Source organism: Ctenopharyngodon idella, chromosome 11 (assembly GCF_019924925.1).
Source record: "Ctenopharyngodon idella isolate HZGC_01 chromosome 11, HZGC01, whole genome shotgun sequence".
Lineage (NCBI taxonomy): Eukaryota > Metazoa > Chordata > Actinopteri > Cypriniformes > Xenocyprididae > Ctenopharyngodon > Ctenopharyngodon idella.
In genome coordinates, this window is record NC_067230.1 from 18,116,707 (window position 1) to 18,135,660 (window position 18,954).

The window sequence follows — 18,954 nt, forward strand, 5'->3', positions numbered from 1 at the left end:
CACGGGCAAATATATTTGCATATGCCCGCCTCCATAGCAAGCATCGATGAATAGTATACATCATCACACCATAGGCCCCGCCCACTGGTGTTCAGTCACTTAACGGCGGACATTTGCCGCGTCAAAAGCAAATAGAATCCATTATAATCACCGAAGCTGTCTACACTAGTACAGTATTTTAATGCCGTTCCGGATCACGTCGGAGGATTATATGTTTTTTCGGAGCATTTAGCAGCCGCCTGTATCAAATCTGAGAGCACAAACCATGAGTAAATGATTTCATAATGTAAATGATGCAATGGCATTAGCCAATCAACAGTAGCCATTTAAGCCTTAAAGGAGCCGCGCCTTAAAATGGATCATTTCAGACAGAGGGCCAGAATGAAGGTTGAAATTGAATTTCTGCATATATATTTATTTTTTTGTGTGCAAAAAAACTTTATTAATGTTATAAGTGATCCTCAAGGAACATATTAATATAATTTTTAAAAAAAATCCATGTTATGACTCCTTTAATATGTAAAAAAGCAGCTCAGATGTTCTGCCTAACATCTCATTTTGTGTTTTACAGAAGAAAGTAAATCATACAGGTTTGGAACAACTCGAAGGTGAGTAAATGATGACAGAGTCTTTATTTAGCGATGTTAACTAGTCCTTGAACCACTGAGACCCGTCTGAGTCTGAATCAGGCCTTTTTCAGTATTGGTGTCTCCTGGATGCGGCGGGTAAAAATATCTGCGATCAACATATTTTGATTACTGAAGTGGAACATTCCAGAAATTCCCTTCCGCAAACTCACAAGGATGAAAAATTCTGGAGCGTTTTACAGAACACAGTCGCCTGATGACAAACAAACTGCGTTCGGCTACACAGACACGGGAGACATTTATTAGCAGCAGGAGTTTTATTGAAATATCAAACAGTTCTGCATTCAGTGACGTTAAGTTCATTAATTGTTTTACAGTCACTCATTGAGATGATTTGTACCTCTGGCGGGTTTAAGATGCCCGGGCCTGAAGAACTTCAGTCCAGATCGCTCACCATATTTGGTATCGTCTATGAGTTTTGTGTTTTGCTCTCACATGATCTTTTCAACACTGTTTCTCTTTGTGTTTGAGCAGAGAGACGATTCTGTCGGCTGGAAGTAAACTGAAGCTGCAGGCCTGTAAAATAAAGTTCCGCTCCCGTCTGCCTTTGGAGGAAAACATGTATGTCTCTGCATCACTGTGTTGTTTTGTGCGAGTGCTGGAACAGGAATGTCAAACTCTGTCCACATCACTCAGTGTTATTGCGCTTTTACAGCTCAGATAGTGTGGAAGTATTTGTGTGTGAGATATTCAGATCACAAGACATACTGTACTGGTTTCAGAGTTTTTTTAGGCAGGCCCTTAACTGCATGTGCGCTACCAGTGAAAAGTGTGTTTGTTAAATAATTAAGTTTTTTTAGTGTTTTTAAAAGAAGTCTGTTCTGCTCACCAAGGCTGCATTTATTTGATCAAAAATACAGTAAAAATAGTGAAATATTTTTACAATTTAAAATAGCTGTTTTCTATGTGAATATATAGTAAAGTGTAATTTATTCCTGTGATGCAAAGCTGAATTTTCAGCATCATTACTCCAGTCTTCAGTGTCACATGATCCTTCAGAAATCATTCTAATATGATGATTTGCTGCTCAAGAAACATTTATGATTATTATCAATGTTGAAAACAGTTGTGCTGCTTCAGATTTTTGTGGATTCAAAAGTTTGGAGTGAGAAAAAATACTTTTATTCATTAAGGACACATTAAAATGATTAAAAGTGACAGTAAAGACATTTGTAATGATTTTGAAAAATACTTTTTATTCATCAAAGAATCCTGAAAAACAAAATCTATCACAGTTTCCACAAAAATATGAAGCAGCACAACTGTTTTCAACTTTGATAATAATAATCATTATTAATAATTGAGCAGCAAATCGGCATATTAGAATGATTTCCGAAGGATCATGTGACACTGAAGACATGAAAAATTCAGCTTTGCATCACAGGAATAAATTACAATTTAAAATATATTCACATAGAAAACAGCTGTTTTAAATTGTAATAATATTTCACTATTTTTGCTGTATTTTTTGACAAAATAAATGCAGCCTTGGTGAGCAGAAGAGACTTTTATTCAAAAACATAAAAAAATCTTACCAACCCCAAATATTTGACAGGTATATAATTATAAACACTCATAAATATACATAATTCAGTGTTTTTATTATTATAGTGTCAGATTCAGGCTTTCTCAGCTATGATCTGTTGTCTAAACATGTGTTTTCCTCTGGTTCGGAGATTCCCAGTATTGTGAGATTGTGTGTGTCTTTCCAAAACATGTAATTTGGCTCCTGCTGACACACACACACACACACACACTCCCGCGACAGACACACTAATGTGCACGTATGCCATAATCACAGTGGTGACAGATCTGGGATGTTCTGAGTTTTAATGTGGCACGGTCAGTGGCGTTTAGTTTGGGCACGAGTTGAAAATCTGTCACAACACGACAAGTTTATAATTTACTTCCTTGTGTTTGTCCAAAAAAACAACAAAGACAACATGTTGTGCATTATATTCCTAGTCTTCTCCCCTGTTGCAGCTCTCAGAACATGGTTTCAGTGGTGCGGTTGGTGCAATATTAGATTTAAGAATTGTAGCTGACCATGCGGCACTTATTTGATCAGAAATACAGTAAAAATAGTGAAATATTTTTACAATTTAAATGAAATGTTTTCTATTGTAATATATTGTAAAATGTAATTTATTCCCGTGATGCAAAGCTGAATTTTAAGCAACCATTATTCCAGTCTTCAGTGTCACATGATCCTTCAGAAATCATTCTAATATGATGATTTGCTGCTCAATTATTAATAATGATTCTTATTATTATCAGTGTTAAAACACTTGTGCTGCTTAATATTTTTTGTGGATACATTTTTGTCAGTTTTCTTTGACGAATAGATCATTTATTTCGCACAAACCATGCAAAATACCCACTTCAGTTTATTATTTAGAGTTAAGTGTTGTCATAGTGACGCTTGCTTGAGCAAACACAGTATATTTTATGAAATTCTAACACAAAATTCATGCATTTCCTGGGAATCAAAAACATGACCTCGGTTTTAGCAACACCAACCTAATGGATTCGATTCCCAAGAATGCATGAACTGATAAAAAACATAAGTGGCTTTGGATAAAAGTGCATGAATGAAAGCGGTCAGTCTTGATGCAGAATAAGAAATTTATTTCATAACAGTTACAAAGAACAAAATATTTAAAAGCATTTTTATCTTACATAAGCTGTACAGAGATGGCATGTATTTGACTCTAAATGATTCCGGAATAGATGCTAGAAGTATTAAATAGAAAACTGGAAAAAAAAGACAATTAAAATTGATGGAAAAATATGAAATATTCCATTTATCTACTGTACAAAAACAACTTGAAAATGGAATCCGTTCTATTGTACCCTGATACATCGTTTAGGCCTCTTGCGCGTTTAAAAAGTATTTTACAAAAGAATCCGATGGCCTCGCCATCTCACAATAGCTAAAGTCTTGGCCTCTTTGGTTCCATAATTCGGTATAATACATTTGAACAGCATTCATTTGCTTCTATAAAAATAACTTTTCTTTTTTTTTTCAATGGCAGGTTTTTTTTCTTTACTAATAATGCAACTTCAGTGCAAACATTGTAACAACCATCCGCTCGGAGAAGGAAGCGAAAGTTTACATTTCAAGTATTGAAAACAGTTCATAACAAGTATCTAGTGTGGGTCATCTGGTGTAGGTCACTACTATACATTGCATAGCTTGTGCGGCACTTATTTCAGAAGATTGTGAACCACTTGGTACCTTCGAAGGCAAGTGCTTAATATTGTGCATTTACGATATTTTTTGCAAGTGCTATGCTGCACCATGAGATCGCTCGATTCGCTTGTGTTTTAGAAGAGCGTGTGCCGTTTGCTCCACACGCTGTTCCGTGTTTCTTCGGCTTGTTGCATGAGTAATCAGGCTCCCGAGACATTACAAGACACGCCTCATGATTTATGAATGGACCTCATGTCTGTCGAGAAACCCAAAAAGTTTTGCTCTTTGCAGATGTTCGTTGAAGTTCAAGATGGATGCTCTCGGATGGATTGGTTGTCACTCAATGTACTCATTGTGGGAAGTGCTGACGTTGTTTTGAGAAGATGGTCAGTGCTTTTTGATTCAGTTCTGGGCAGGTACATGGATATAAATGTCTTTAAGATCACCTCTCCTCCGTCTTTCAGTTTGTTCCATTTTTTTCAAGAGAGCTAAACCTGGGGAAAAGACGTTCCCATCGCTCTGATGTGAAAGCTGAGAGTATCGTACAAACTAAATCACTCGATGGTTAAAGAACATAAATATATGTACAAAGATGCTGGAAGAGTTGGGGTGTGTGTTTGAATGTGGATGTGTGAGCATGGATAAAGGTGCGGTCACATTTATCGTAGCTTTGCGAGATTTCACGGGCGAAATCTTGTCTTAGGAGACAGATTTCGCTCATGTTCATCTCTACGCTATTGAAAATGGACGATTGACCTTTTTTTGCACATGATATTTAGCTGAAATGTGACCGCACCTTAAAGGGTTAGTTCACCCAAAAAGGACAATTCTGTCATTAATTACTCACCCTCATGTCGTTCCAGACCCGTAACAGACTTCGAAACACAAATGAAGATATTTTTGATGAAATCTGAGAGATTTCTGTCCCTCCATTGACAGTCTACACAACTACCACTTCAAAAAAAGTTCATAAAGAGATCGTAAAACTAATCCATATGAATTGAGCAGTGTAGTACAAATTTTCTGAAGAGACTTGATCGCTTTATATAATGAACAGACTTAATTTAGACTTTTATTCACATATAAACATTAAACAACGGACATATTAGTTGTGGTAAACGGAAGCTCAAGCATGTTCATGTGACGTGCAAGAACCAATGAGGTTCATTCTCGTGTTACGCATCGCGTTTGAGCTTCTCAAGAACCAATGAGGTTCATTCTTGTCTTTACCAATCTCTTTATGAACTTTTTGAAGCGTCAAAGTTTCAGTTGCGTTGAGTAGGTGTCAATGGAGGGACATAAAGCTCTCAGATTTCATCAAAAATATCTTCATTTGTGTTCTGAAGATGAACGAAGGTCTTACGGGTGTGGAACGACATGAATTAATGACAGAATTTTCATTTTTGGGTGAACTAACCCTTTAAGTCATAAATATTACTTTCTTACTATGATATTTTTAGTAGCTTTTGGAATATTTTCAGGTCCGTGTTTTCTCAAGCGCAGCCGCACTCCTCGACGATCATGTTGGGCACGTCCCGTTTCACGATGTTGTATTCATCGTCGAAGTACAGCATGGACATGGTGCTCAGTTTGGTCGGGATGCAGCAGGAGTTCATGGATCCTGGACTCATTCCCCGCATGCGGTATTGGTTCACCACGGCGGTGTGGAAAGACGAAGCCGATCCGGGAACCCCGGCCATGTACGCAGGACAGTTCCCTTCGCAATAATTCCCAAAGTACCCTGACGGGGCGATGATCCAATCGTTCCAGCCGATGAGGCGGAAATCGATGTAAAACTGTTGGCGGCAACACAAGCTACTACTGCCGTCACATTCCAGGCCTCGTTTGCGGATGCGGTGTTTGTTGTCCGCCGCTCGCGCTTGCACGACCAGGAAGGGGCGGTGAGACTCGTCGGCCGTGTTCACCAAAATAGGCACGATGCCCATCTTGTCGCACCCCTCGCACCGAACGTCCAGGTTCTGCCGGCGATCGCCCTTGGAGAAAACCATCTGCACGGCGTCCGTCAGTGGAAAAGTGTGCCAGCCGCTGCGTTTAAGATCCACACGTTTCTCCACCAAGTTCCACTTGCTCCCGACACCCGGTTCCTGTGAGTAAACCTTGACCGTGATCTTCCTCCGAGATCCCTTCTCCAAAATATTAGGCAGAAGTTTGAAGTACAACCACAGGTTGGCCTGGGACACGTGCAGGTTCTGGTTGCCCTCGTTGGAGATCACGAAAAACAGGCTGGTCTTGGAGGTCAGCGACTCGTCTGTGGGATCAAGAGAGGAGAAAAGAGGTCAGCTCAGTGCATTTCATCAACTGTTACTCAACTGAACCTGGTGAACTGAAAGCCTATAGGATAAAGCCTCGCGGCGGACTGAAGACTCCAGACATTAACATTCAGAGAGGCCAGCGAATCTCTAATGCCACCGTGAATGGCCTCCCACACTGGGAACACTTCAACCTACAGACATTACATTGTGTTCGTTCTGATGAGATTCTCATTACTGTAATATAGTTATTTATTTGTTTTTTAAATACAATTGAAATATATTTCATTATTCTTTTCATATTAATGTTTACAGTAATATTTTTTCCTGCAAATAGGTTTCATTTTGTGCAAAATAAAAAAAGAGGATTATTATATTTTATAGGGGAGAAATGGGCTTGCTTTACTTCTCATATAAATAATGTCACAATTAATACATCTCTTTTTTGTCCTATAAATGGGTTTTCGAACTTTCGAAAAACTTTAAATGGGTTTTCGAAGTTTTCGACTTAAATTAGCATAAATTTAGCAAAAATAGATCACATTACAGTAAAAAAAAAAAAGGGGAGAATTGCGCTTGATTGTCATTAAAATACTAAAATATATTAAAATACTACTTGTTTTGCAGAACATAATACATCTTTGTAAGCTAATTTAATTTCTTATGTCTAATTTTAAGATAAAATATGACCCGCACATGTTCTTGAAACCTTTTATTTTATTAAACCTAAAATTCAGCATAAATTAATGACAATACTTTTCCATTTAAATAATGGAGTTTAATAATGATAATGAGAATAAATGTCAATGCAAAAAATAATAATAATTTTTGTTCTATAAATAAGCTTAATTTTGTCCAAAATATAATAGAAATTTGTGCAAAGAAATCATTTTTTTATTTCTGATTTTGAGGTAAAATTCTTGAAACCTTTTATTTTATTAAACCTAAAATTCAGCATAAATTAACGGCAGAACAATACTTTGCCATGTAAATAATGCAATTTAAGAATGAGAATGAGAATAAATGTCAATGCAAAAAAATAATAATAATTTTTGTCCTATAAATAAGCTTAATTTTCAGAATAAAATAGATATTTGTGCAAAGAAATTATTTTTTATTTCTGATTTTGAGGTAAAATATGACAAACATGTTCATGAGATTCAACCATTTTATTAAACCTTAAATTAAACTTAATTTAAATTAAATGCAAAAATATTACTAAGATGTATAAACACTTTGCAATTTAAATAAGAGGGGGAAAAATGCCACAAATAATTTTTGACCTATAAATAAGCTTCATTTTGTGTAGAATCTAATTTTTATGGCCGGAACATGTTCTTGATTGGTTCCATTAGAAACCTTTTATTTTAATGAAACTTAAATTCAGCATAAATTAAAGGCAGGTAAAAAAAATACTACTATGACATATAATACTTTGAAAATAAATATCAACAACAAAATGCTTAATTTTGTGCTGAATATTATTTTAATAATCATTCTCCTGATTTTAAGGTGAAATATGAGCTGAACATGTTCTCGAGAGGTTTGTTGATCTCAATGGTTAAAAGTGTGTGTTCTCTGTGTCTCGTTCTGGGGTCCGATCCAGTGCGGCCGGGGGTCTGGATGGAGATGACAGGACTGAGAGAGCTTATGAGAGCACAACACAACCCTGCAAAGACTTCCCAGCGAAAGCTGCTGAGCCGCAGAGAGCGCACAATGAGCAGTGTGACGTCACAGGAAACGCATCACAGGAGTCGACATACAGCGGTACAGTGAGAGCGCGATCAAGCACATCCCTCTGACAGTCACAAAAGCAGCACATTTACATGATACTGAATGCTTCTGGTGCCACCAAAACACTCAAAACTAATCAAAATCTATTATTTCATATCTGAACTAACTTATCCCATGCACATCATTTTGTCATGTGCTTTTCTCACTTGATCACATGCACTTATACTTGATAGTGATGCTTGATTTAGCAAACAAACTAACATGACAGTTTTCTGTTTTCTTTCTCTGTTTTTCCCACTGCAGACTCCAACATAAAACAAGAAATATGATGTTTCTGCTGCTCTGGGAGGATTAATAAATCTGATCCTTCAGGAATTTGGCTGAAAAGTGTCCGCAAAACACACATAAAATAGAAATGTTTAAAAATAAATCTAAAAATATTCTGTATATGTCATAAGTTATGGTTGTGCATGTGTATAATTGTGTGGATGAAGCCCGCGGCTGTGCCAAAAGAGCGAGTGAGCGATGTGTGCCGGTCACATGGGCGGCTCGCAGGCTTCTGATTGGATAATCACATTTGGTTTGAGTACAGCTCTAACTCATTTAAATGTAAACTCTGTCTGGCTGAATTAGAGGTAATACTTCATGAAGACTTTCATTAGTAACAATAACAAACAGTATTACACTATATGATGTTCCTGGGAACATGTTCATTTTTGGGTGAACTATGTGGCACACGCAGTGAAGCCAGTGAGTCAAATGTATTTATATGGCACTTTTCACAATACATTATTCTAAAGCAGCTTTACAGAAAATAATGAAGTAATATCTTAATATCTTCATGCATTTAACAGATCTGTGTGATGATATAGTTTACATTTTGCGATGATACAAGTTGAGTTTTGCTATATAGTAGGCATATATATCGCTTTATGCAAGTATACTGTATGTATGCAAATGAAGTTGGATATACTTATATCTCTCACTTCCTTATACAACCTCTGAAGGGTCATATGGCTGAAGCCTATCCCAGTATCCAGGGAAAACATTTGAATTTGAACCAAGCCATTTTATTTCACAAAAATGGTTGACACATGCACAAGCACTTTGCTTAACATACACATAATATGTAAGAATATCGCTAACACTGATGATTAAACAGTTTAGGCTATTAACCTAAATGCGGAAACAAGCTTCCACAGTTGATAAAACATGAACACACTGATCCTGATGAATAGAATGAACATCATATACGCATCCTTCTATGGAAACTTGTTTCCGCCACTAAATAATAATAAAAAAAAGGTAAGTTTTTTTCTTGCAATAGCAAGATTTAAACTCCAATTGCGAGTTATAAAATCGCATGATATAAACTCACTATTGTGAGATATAAAGTCAGAATTGTTATAAAGTCAGAATTGCGAGATAGAAAGTCAGAATTGCGAGATAGAAGGTCAGCATTGCGAGATATAAAGACAGAATTGCGAGTTATAAAGTCAGAATTGTTATAAAGTCAGAATTGCGAGTTATAAAGTCAGAATTGTTATAAAGTCAGAATTGCGAGATATAAAGTCAGAATTGCGAGATATAAAGTCAGAATTGCAAGTTATAAAGTCAGAATTGTTATAAAGTCAGAATTGCGAGATATAAAGTCAGAATTGCGAGTTATAAAGTCAGAATTGTTATAAAGTCAGAATTGCAAGTTATAAAGTCAGAATTGTTATAAAGTCAGAATTGCGAGATATAAAGACAGAATTGCGAGTTATAAAGTCAGAATTGTTATAAAGTCAGAATTGCGAGTTATAAAGTCAGAATTGTTATAAAGTCAGAATTGTGTTATAAAGTCAGAATTGCGAGATATAAAGTCAGAATTGCGAGATATAAAGTCAGAATTGCGAGATAGAGAGTCAGAATTGTGTTATAAAGTCAGAATTGCGAGATATAAAGTCAGAATTGCGTGATATAAAGTCAGAATTGCGAGATAGAAAGTCAGAATTGTGTTATAAAGTCAGAATTGCGAGTTACAAAGTCAGAATTGTTATAAAGTCAGAATTGCGAGTTAGAAAGTCAAAATTGCGAATTGCGAGATAGAAAGTCAGAATTGCGTGATATAAAGTCAGAATTGCGAGATAGAAAGTCAGAATTGTGTTATAAAGTCAGAATTGCGAGTTACAAAGTCAGAATTGCTATAAAGTCAGAATTGCGAGTTAGAAAGTCAGAATTGCGAGTTACAAAGTCAGAATTGCTATAAAGTCAGAATTGCGAGTTAGAAAGTCAGAATTGCAAATTGCGAGATAGAAAGTCAGAATTGCGTGATATAAAGTCAGAATTGCGAGATAGAAAGTCAGAATTGTGTTATAAAGTCAGAATTGCGAGATAGAAAGTCAGAATTGTGTTATAAAGTCAGAATTGCGAGATAGAAAGTCAGAATTGTGTTATAAAGTCAGAATTGCCAATTATAAAGTCAGAATTGCGAGTTATAAAGTCAGAATTGCGAGATAGAAAGTCAGAATTGCATGATATAAAGTCAGTATTACGTCATATAAAGTCAGAATTGCGAGATATAAAGTCAGAATTGCGAGATATAAAGTCAGAATTGTTATAAAGTCAGTATTACATGATATAAAGTCAGAATTGCGAGTTATAAAGTCAAATTACCTTTTTTATTTTTCATTTAGTGGCGGAAACAAGCTTCCATAGTCAACAGCTTCCACGCATGTCTTTCAAAATAAAAGTTCCGCATCAGAAAAACATTCAGAATTTCGTTTTTGTTGTTCCTTTGTCCACACTCTCCGCAACCCACTCAAAACGGTCTTGCGACCCACTTTCTGTAGCCAAATCATGGGACACAAACCATCAGGAAACGAAGACAAAACTCCTCGCCGTTAAGCTGCTGCCAGTTTGACAAAACAATACCTGGGCGGGTCCTTCTACAGCCACAATACAAGCGGCCCAGCATGTGCCCACCTGACCGACACCGCAGAGGTAATCTGTGTGTCATTAGCTGTGGCTTCATCCACAGGGGTTTGCAAACGCCATTAGGACAAACAACACCTCACTGCTTGTTTTATACACTTAAAGTTCCTGTTCCATAGTCCTACAGCTCAAAACACACTGTATGTACATTATAATGACAGTGACTGACTCAACACTTTAATTATTGATTGCCATCAGGACGAGAAGAGACTTTCAACCAGTATAACAAAAAAATGTTTCAGGAAAACATTGCCTGGCTACCCACTAACCCTAAGAACAAGCGCTAGTGATGCTTGAACGCGACTGAACACAGGAGGGATGGTGTTTACTGTCACTGCCAGTTCCAGCTGGCCAAATCAAAGCGTAAAAGCGAAGCTAAAAACAAGCAGTGACGTGGGGCGAACGCATGATTACAGGTTGGACGGCTTCCCGCTTCGATTCAGGCCTTTAGTAAAGCGCGGAGCACATTCATCATTGGGCTCTAATAGACAGCGCGAGCGAATTATCCCTCTTGGCACCCGTCCTCACCTGAGTCTCCACACACCATTAAGATGTCACAGAAACCTAGAGGGACTCAATTGGCCTCTGCCAGCGCAGGGCAGCACCATTCTTACAGAAAACGAGATCCTCAAGAAGATTCTGGACGTCTTCCAGAGCTCCATGTCCTGAGGTCACCCCGCATCCTAATGAGACGCACAGGCAGCTTTACTGATGTGCCAGCGGCTTCACAGCTCCCAGAATCCACTGCATGATGGCTTCATCCAGTCACTACAACTGCAGAAAACTGCTTTCTGAGTTATGTTTTCATAAATTCAATGTCATAAATTTGTGCATTTTTGTTTTAGAAATTATAATTTGTTACTTTTTTAATATCATGTCTTGAGTTGGATTTTTAGGTGTCTGAAGTTTTTGTTACTATTTATGTATTTTTTTCACTATTACTATGTTATTTTTTATAGAATTTTACTATTATTATTGTTATTATTTACTTGTTTTAACTTTCTATTAATTTTCCTTTATTTTTATTTCTTTTTTATTTCATATTTTTCTATTCATAGATGAAGCATTAAGCATTTTTATGTGTATTTTATTTTAAAAAATCTTTGTTTAGTACACTCTAAAAAATGCTGGGTTAAAAACAACCCAAGTTGTTAGCAGATGGGTTGTTTTAACCCAGCGATTGGGTTATTTTAACCCAGCAAATGGGTTGTTTTAACCCAGCGATTCGGGTTGTTTTAACCCAGCGATTGGGTTGTTTTAACCCAGCGATTCGGGTTGTTTTAACCCAGCGATTGGGTTGTTTTAACCCAGCGATTCGGGTTGTTTTAACCCAGCGATTCGGGTTGTTTTAACCCAGGGATTGGGTTGTTTTAACCCAGCGATTCGGGTTGTTTTAACCCAGCGATTCGGGTTGTTTTAACCCAGGGATTGGGTTGTTTTAACCCAGCGATTGGGTTGTTTTAACCCAGCGATTGGGTTGTTTTAACCCAGCGATTCGGGTTGTTTTAACCCAGCGAATGGGTTGTTTTAACCCAGCGATTGGGTTGTTTTAACCCAGCGAATGGGTTGTTTTAACCCAGCGAATGGGTTGTTTTAACCCTGTGAATGGGTTGTTTTAACCCAGCGATTCGGGTTGTTTTAACCCAGTGATTGGGTTCTTTTTAACCCAGCGATTGGGTTGTTTTAACCCAGCGAATGGGTTGTTTTAACCCAGCGATTGGGTTGTTTTAACCCAGCGATTGGGTTGTTTTAACCCAGCGAATGGGTTGTTTTAACCCAGCGATTCGGGTTGTTTTAACCCAGCGAATGGGTTGTTTTAACCCAGCGATTCGGGTTGTTTTTAACCCAGCGATTCGGGTTGTTTTAACCCAGTGATTGGGTTATTTTAACCTAGCGATTGGGTTGTTTTAACCCAGCGAATGGGTTGTTTTAACCCTGTGATTGCGAGTTATTGGGTTGTTTTAACCCAGCGAATGGGTAGTTTTAACCCTGCGATTCGGTTAAATGTTAAATGCCCAACCTGCTGGGTAGTTTTATTTAACTCAACTATTGTTTAAAAATGACTGTATTTCTTGCTTAAAATGAACCCAAAATATGTTGGAAATTAACGTTTATTAATATGCTTAATAAACGAACATTTATTAATAAGTTTAATACATAATAAACAATAAACATTTATTAAATTGCTTATTAATAAATGTTTACCTTTTGATTATTATTGTTGCCTCTAGTAATTATGTGTCTGATTTTTAATTTCCAACATATTTTGGGTTCATTTTAAGCCAGACATATAGTCATTTTTAAACAATAGTTGAGTTAAATAAAACTGCCCAGCACGTTGAGCGAACATTTAACCCAACCGCTGGGTTTGTCCATTTTAACCCAACATTTTTTATTTCATTAAAGTATAATAACTTGTTCTACATCTGAAATGACTTTCCTTGTCAATTGACATCATCAATCTTCTTAAAAACACTTTGTTCCATCTATTAAAATCCTTGTGAATTATTTTTTTATGTTTCTGTCTTTCATTCTGAAATTATGGATGTTAAATGGATTGCGGTCGGTATTTGATGATGACTTTAAGTGGAAAGCTCAGATTCTTTTGAGCAACAGTGAGTTTAAAACCGTCAGATCTGCAAAACAAAAAATAAACAGCCTTTAATCAACACGTGTATTTTGTAAAAGCATCGGACAACACCAGCAACATATACTGACCGGTTAACCTGACACGACCAGTTCACCAGTCATTTTCAGTCTCCATCACGAGGCATTTCAGTAAATTGTTCCTGGATCTCGTCCGGGTGCGAGTCTCATCTTGGCAGCCTCAGAACAGCACAGCACAAAGGGTCAAAGGTCCAGGTCTGCGCTGGGACTGAATAATTGCGGCCCGAATGGTGCTCGCGATCTCGTGGACTTCATGAATGCCTGGTTTGGCCCTGGACGGAGGGCAGCGCTTGCGACGGGACCTGTGGCGTGTCGGTAAGACTCAACCCTGCTCATTGTGAATGTGTGCTTTACTAAGAAAGGATTCTGATCGCAGTTTGACCTGAACTCAGATTCGCTGCAAGCTGCTGAATTTGTTTAGCAAATTCTACAATACATCGACAAGCTAGAGCTGAAAAAACTCAATTCTGGTCTTGAAGTCAACATGAAACGCTCTTTGCATCCCATTTTACATGCATAATGTGACAGATTTTTGAATGTAACAGGATATTTAAGTGGAAAAAATTGAAGGATGGGATGTGATTGCATGCACTGGAATTCAGTGGAAGCAGCTTCATGCATCCCAATCCTGACTCTTCTCTATGGAATCTAAAGGGGAAGTCGTCCCCTTTATTGCATTAACTGATATTAAATTAGCTATTTGACGTCAACTGAAAAGAAAAGACATTTTGGAAGTTCGTGCAACGAGACAAACACCTTTTGTCTTTGTGAACAACGTACGCTCATGATGTAATCAGATCATAAGCCACTATGGCAGATAGCAATCCAGTAACGTTTATTTTAGTGCATTTTCTCAGCCCTGAATACAAAAGATTGTAGTCTGCTCAATAATTGCAACTGAAAGTTGTACTGTGTGTGTTTTAATGTTTCGCTGATGTCAGATAATAGATCTGTGATGCATTTTCATCTGATTTGTTGATTTATAAGATGGCTTTCGTTTGATTCTTTAACAGGATTGTGAATGCATGAACAGTTTTCTGTGTGATTCCTGAACCCTGATGGCTTTAAATGCTCTTTTTGATGCTTTTAAAAAGGTTCTGAATAGAATAAAATGATAAGATGTTCTGATGCTTTAAAGACCAAAACACTGATCTGAAGAACCTATAGCCTAATGAAACTTTTTTGAATCTCCAAAGCATCATATAGCAACCTAAACAGAACCAAATAACCTTTAACATGAAGATTTATTGTAGAATTCCCTTCATACCATTTGTTTTTCTTCATAGCAACAGTAAAGTGTATCAGCCCATACACAAGGCAGACCGGGGCAAGTTGTCACTAGAGCTGTATGTCAGAGGTTTTGAGTCTTGTCTTTTGTCACTTCTGTCGTCCAGATTACAAATTCAATATTTTTGTAATATCTCTAGCCTACACTGCTGGGTTAAAAACAACCCAAGTTGGGTTAAAAATGGACAAACTCAGCTAATGAGTTGTTTTAACCCAGCGGTTGGGTTAAATGTTTGCCCAACCCGCTTATTTAACTTTTGATTAAACATTACTGTATCTCTTGCTTAAAATGAACCCAAAGTATGTTGGAAATGAACATTTATTAATAAGTTTAATGAATAATAATTAAACAACAAACTTTCATTAAATATCTTATTAATAAATGTTCACCCTGTAGTAATTATAAGTCTTTATAAGTTTTTAATTTCCAACATATTTTGGGTTCATTTTAAGCCAGCCATATAGTCATTTTTAAACAAAAGTTGGGTTAAATAAAACATATAACCCAACTGCTGGGTTAAAACACCCCAATCTCTGGGTTTGTCCATTTTCAACCCAACTTGGGTTGTTTTTAACCCAGCATTTTTTTTTTTTTTTTTTTTTTTTTAGTGTATATAGACAATAAAAATACTCTGACTTGCATTAATACAATAATCACACAGTGAAGGAGATGTATATGAACTGAAAGTTCAACTAAATTTTTCATAAATGTCAGGCCGGGGCAGGTTGTCACACGCGTCTTAATTATAAACAATTTACTACTTACATTCTCGGTTGCCTACAGTTTAATGTCTCTCTGTTTTTTTGCTGTTTCGTTAATTGTTTTGTTTTTAACCGCTGTATAAACTTGGCCTCTAATGCATATTCTTATTGTGACAACATGCCCCGCTATATTAATCAAATCTTTTAATTGAACTGACTCTTTTCCCGGAGCAAAAACGGTGTAATAGTTGAATAGCTTAATTTTAGTCGAGACTTAATTGCCTTATAAAACGTTATACCGTGACACAATCATAATAATAGCGACGCGTAAATGCGCGCACACAGACCCGCCTCGAACACACCTGTCTCGGCGAAGCTGATGATCTCCGACGCCTCCTCCTCCACCTCGTTCACGGACGCGGCGTGTCCGTCCAGGTTCGGGATCTCCACCCTCCCGTCCTCGCGCACCTTCCCGGCGTGGAGCTTCTTGAGCGCGGTCACCATCGCCGCCTTCGGGACGGGGTGGGTGATGTTGGGTCTGTCCCTCATCTGTAACCGGCTCAGAATGTGTCTCTTCACCGCCTCCAGGAACTCCACGTCCACCCGTGTGGGTCCATCCGTCTGGCTGAGCCCGCAGGACGCGCAGCTCGGGCTGATGCTCTGGGCTTCGGTGTCCGGTGCCGGTGTGCAGCGGATGGAGATGAGGAAGGACACAAAACAAAGCACTCCGAACATCAAGCTTTTCATCTTCCGTGATAATAAACGGCAGGGGTGGCTGGAGAGCTGGATTGATGGAGATGAAAGCGGCCAAGTTCGTCCCGTCCCCCTAAAAAGTGGCACTTAAAAAGTAGGGAAAAGTGAAATAATTGGTCAGGCTGTAATATCCACTCCTAGAGGTCCGGTCCGGTTTAAGAAAAACGCAAAGAGCAATACAAAAGCAATAAATCCTGTAAACGGCTAGAATATGTTCCTTCTTGTCTTTGGTCACTCCGCGATGCTTTCTGTTCAATTCGGATCGATATCACAGCGAGGAAGACCCGTTACACCATCCGATTCGTGTATGATGTCAATAAGAAAGTAGCCGGAGCTCTTGAGATGTGTCCACGTACAGCCGCGCTTTTACGCACGAGTCTGATGCGTCATGGCATGACTGGAAATCTCAGTATTACGCGTCAAAAAGCCCACAGACTAAACAAAGGAGCTGTCCTGGTGATTTCTTCACTCTATTGAGTTAAAGTCATCCATGATGAAGGGAAGCGAGCAGCAAACCAGTCAATTTCCCCACAGCGTTTCCAAATAATCATTCGCCTTTATTTTAGTTCTTCAGTTGAAGATCCCGTCCTCTTTTGTTGGACATTTTGACTTCCAATGTACGTTTCCCAAATACTTCTTCATCATCGCTCTCGGTGCTCGGGATGGTGTTCGGGAGCTTCTGCTCTGTTTCTCGTGCAAACAAACATTGTGCCGCTTTAGAGCCTCTGGAAAGTTTTTATACGGGACTGAAGAACCACGTGGGACGATCCGACAACTTCAGCAGGACTAATGCACATTCAGTGGATTTATGCAATTCTTATCAAAATGTGTTGAAATGCACATATAGTAATGATCGGTCCAATAAAATCTCATTTATGCGAGTTAAAATTAGCATATAAAAGTAAAATTAAATGCAAAAAAACAAAACAAAAAAAAACAATTCTATAAACATAACCTTTACATTAGCCTATATATAGGTCAGGTAATATACACTCTAAAAAATGCTGGGTTAAAAACAACCCAAGTTGGGTTGAAAATTATTGTTTAAAATTACAATGGCTGGCTTAAAATCCCAAGATATTAAAGAACCCAAGATATACTGGAAATTAAAAATCAGACATAATTACTAGAGGCAACAATAATAATCAAAAAGTGAACATTTATTAATAAGCAATTTAATAAATGTTTATTGTTAAATTATTATTCGTTAAACTTTGGGTTCATTTTAAGCAAGAAATACAGTAATTTTTAAACAATAGTTGAGTTAAATAAAACTACCCAGCAGGTTGGGCAAACATTTAACCCAACCGCTGTGTCAAAACAACCCAATCGCTTGGTTAAAACAACCCAATCACTGGGTTAAAACAATTCATTCACTGAGTTAAAACAACCCAATCGCTGGGTTAAAACAATTCATTCACTGAGTTAAAACAACCCAATCGCTGGGTTAAAACAATTCATTCACTGAGTTAAATCAACCCAATCACTGGGTTAATACAACCCAATCGCTGGGTTAAAACAACCCAATCGCAGGGTTAAAACAACCCAATCACTGGGTTAAAACAACTCATTCGCTGAGTTAAAACAACCCAATCACTGGGTTAAAACAATTCATTCACTGAGTTAAAACAACCCAATCGCTGGGTTAAAACAATTCATTCACTGAGTTAAATCAACCCAATCACTGGGTTAATACAACCCAATCGCTGGGTTAAAACAACCCAATCGCAGGGTTAAAACAACCCAATCACTGGGTTAAAACAACTCATTCGCTGAGTTAAAACAACCCAATCACTGGGTTAAAACAATTCATTCACTGAGTTAAATCAACCCAATCACTGGGTTAATACAACCCAATCGCTGGGTTAAAACAACCCAATCGCAGGGTTAAAACAACCCAATCACTGGGTTAAAACAACTCATTCGCTGAGTTAAAACAACCCAATCGCTGGGTTAAAACAATTCATTCACTGAGTTAAATCAACCCAATCACTGGGTTAATACAACCCAATCGCTGGGTTAAAACAACCCAATCGCAGGGTTAAAACAACCCAATCACTGGGTTAAAACAATTCATTCACTGAGTTAAAACAACCCAATCGCTGGGTTAAAACAATTCATTCACTGAGTTAAATCAACCCAATCACTGGGTTAATACAACCCAATCGCTGGGTTAAAACAACCCAATCACAGGGTTAAAACAACCCAATCGCAGGGTTAAAACAACCCAATCGCAGGGTTAAAACAACTCATTCACTAAGTTAAATCAACCCAATCGCTGGGTCAAAACAACCCAATCACAGGGTTAAAACAACCCAATCACTGGGTTAATACAACCCAATCAACCAAATCTGGGTTTGTCCATTTTCAACCCAACTTGGGTTGTTTTTAACCCAGCATTTTTAGAGTGTATATGAAGTGTAGGCTATTAATGGTGCTAATCAATGTTCTAATAAAAAATGCAAAATTAATAATATTATATTTTATTTTATCATAATAAAAGACTAACAGCCATTGTTAGATTTCAGTATGTGAATTTATTCAGATCAGCAGATCCTTATTTTGAGAGAAAACACATATTTATTTTACTTCTAGTATGCAAAAGCAAAAAAAGACATGATTTTAAGTGATTATGGATCATTTTGTTGTTAAATCAAGGTCAAATGTTTCTATTTACAAAAACAAAGAGTGAACTGTGGGTCTGGAAAAGATGAAGCATCCCCTT

General features: G+C 37.5%; 1 protein-coding gene and 1 long non-coding RNA gene across 3 annotated transcripts; one reads left to right on the top strand and one right to left on the bottom strand.

Moving 5' to 3' along the window:
• Positions 1–332: 332 nt before the first annotated feature.
• Positions 333–4,253, top strand: LOC127522857 (uncharacterized). 2 transcript variants are annotated; one of them, XR_007932737.1, is made up of 4 exons: positions 333–387; positions 572–608; positions 1,122–1,208; positions 4,132–4,253. It is a non-coding gene; the product is annotated as an uncharacterized LOC127522857 (long non-coding RNA). The 2 variants fall into 2 exon arrangements; XR_007932738.1 differs by lacking the exons at positions 333–387; positions 572–608 and adding an exon at positions 619–939.
• Positions 3,253–16,945, bottom strand: LOC127522856 (inhibin beta B chain). The gene is made up of 2 exons (XM_051913179.1): positions 15,839–16,945; positions 3,253–6,109 (listed from the first exon to the last, which is right to left on the bottom strand). Exons 1-2 carry the CDS (start codon positions 16,221–16,223, stop codon positions 5,334–5,336), a joined length of 1,161 nt encoding a protein of 386 aa, XP_051769139.1. The 5' UTR covers positions 16,224–16,945; the 3' UTR covers positions 3,253–5,333.
• Positions 16,946–18,954: the final 2,009 nt, after the last annotated feature.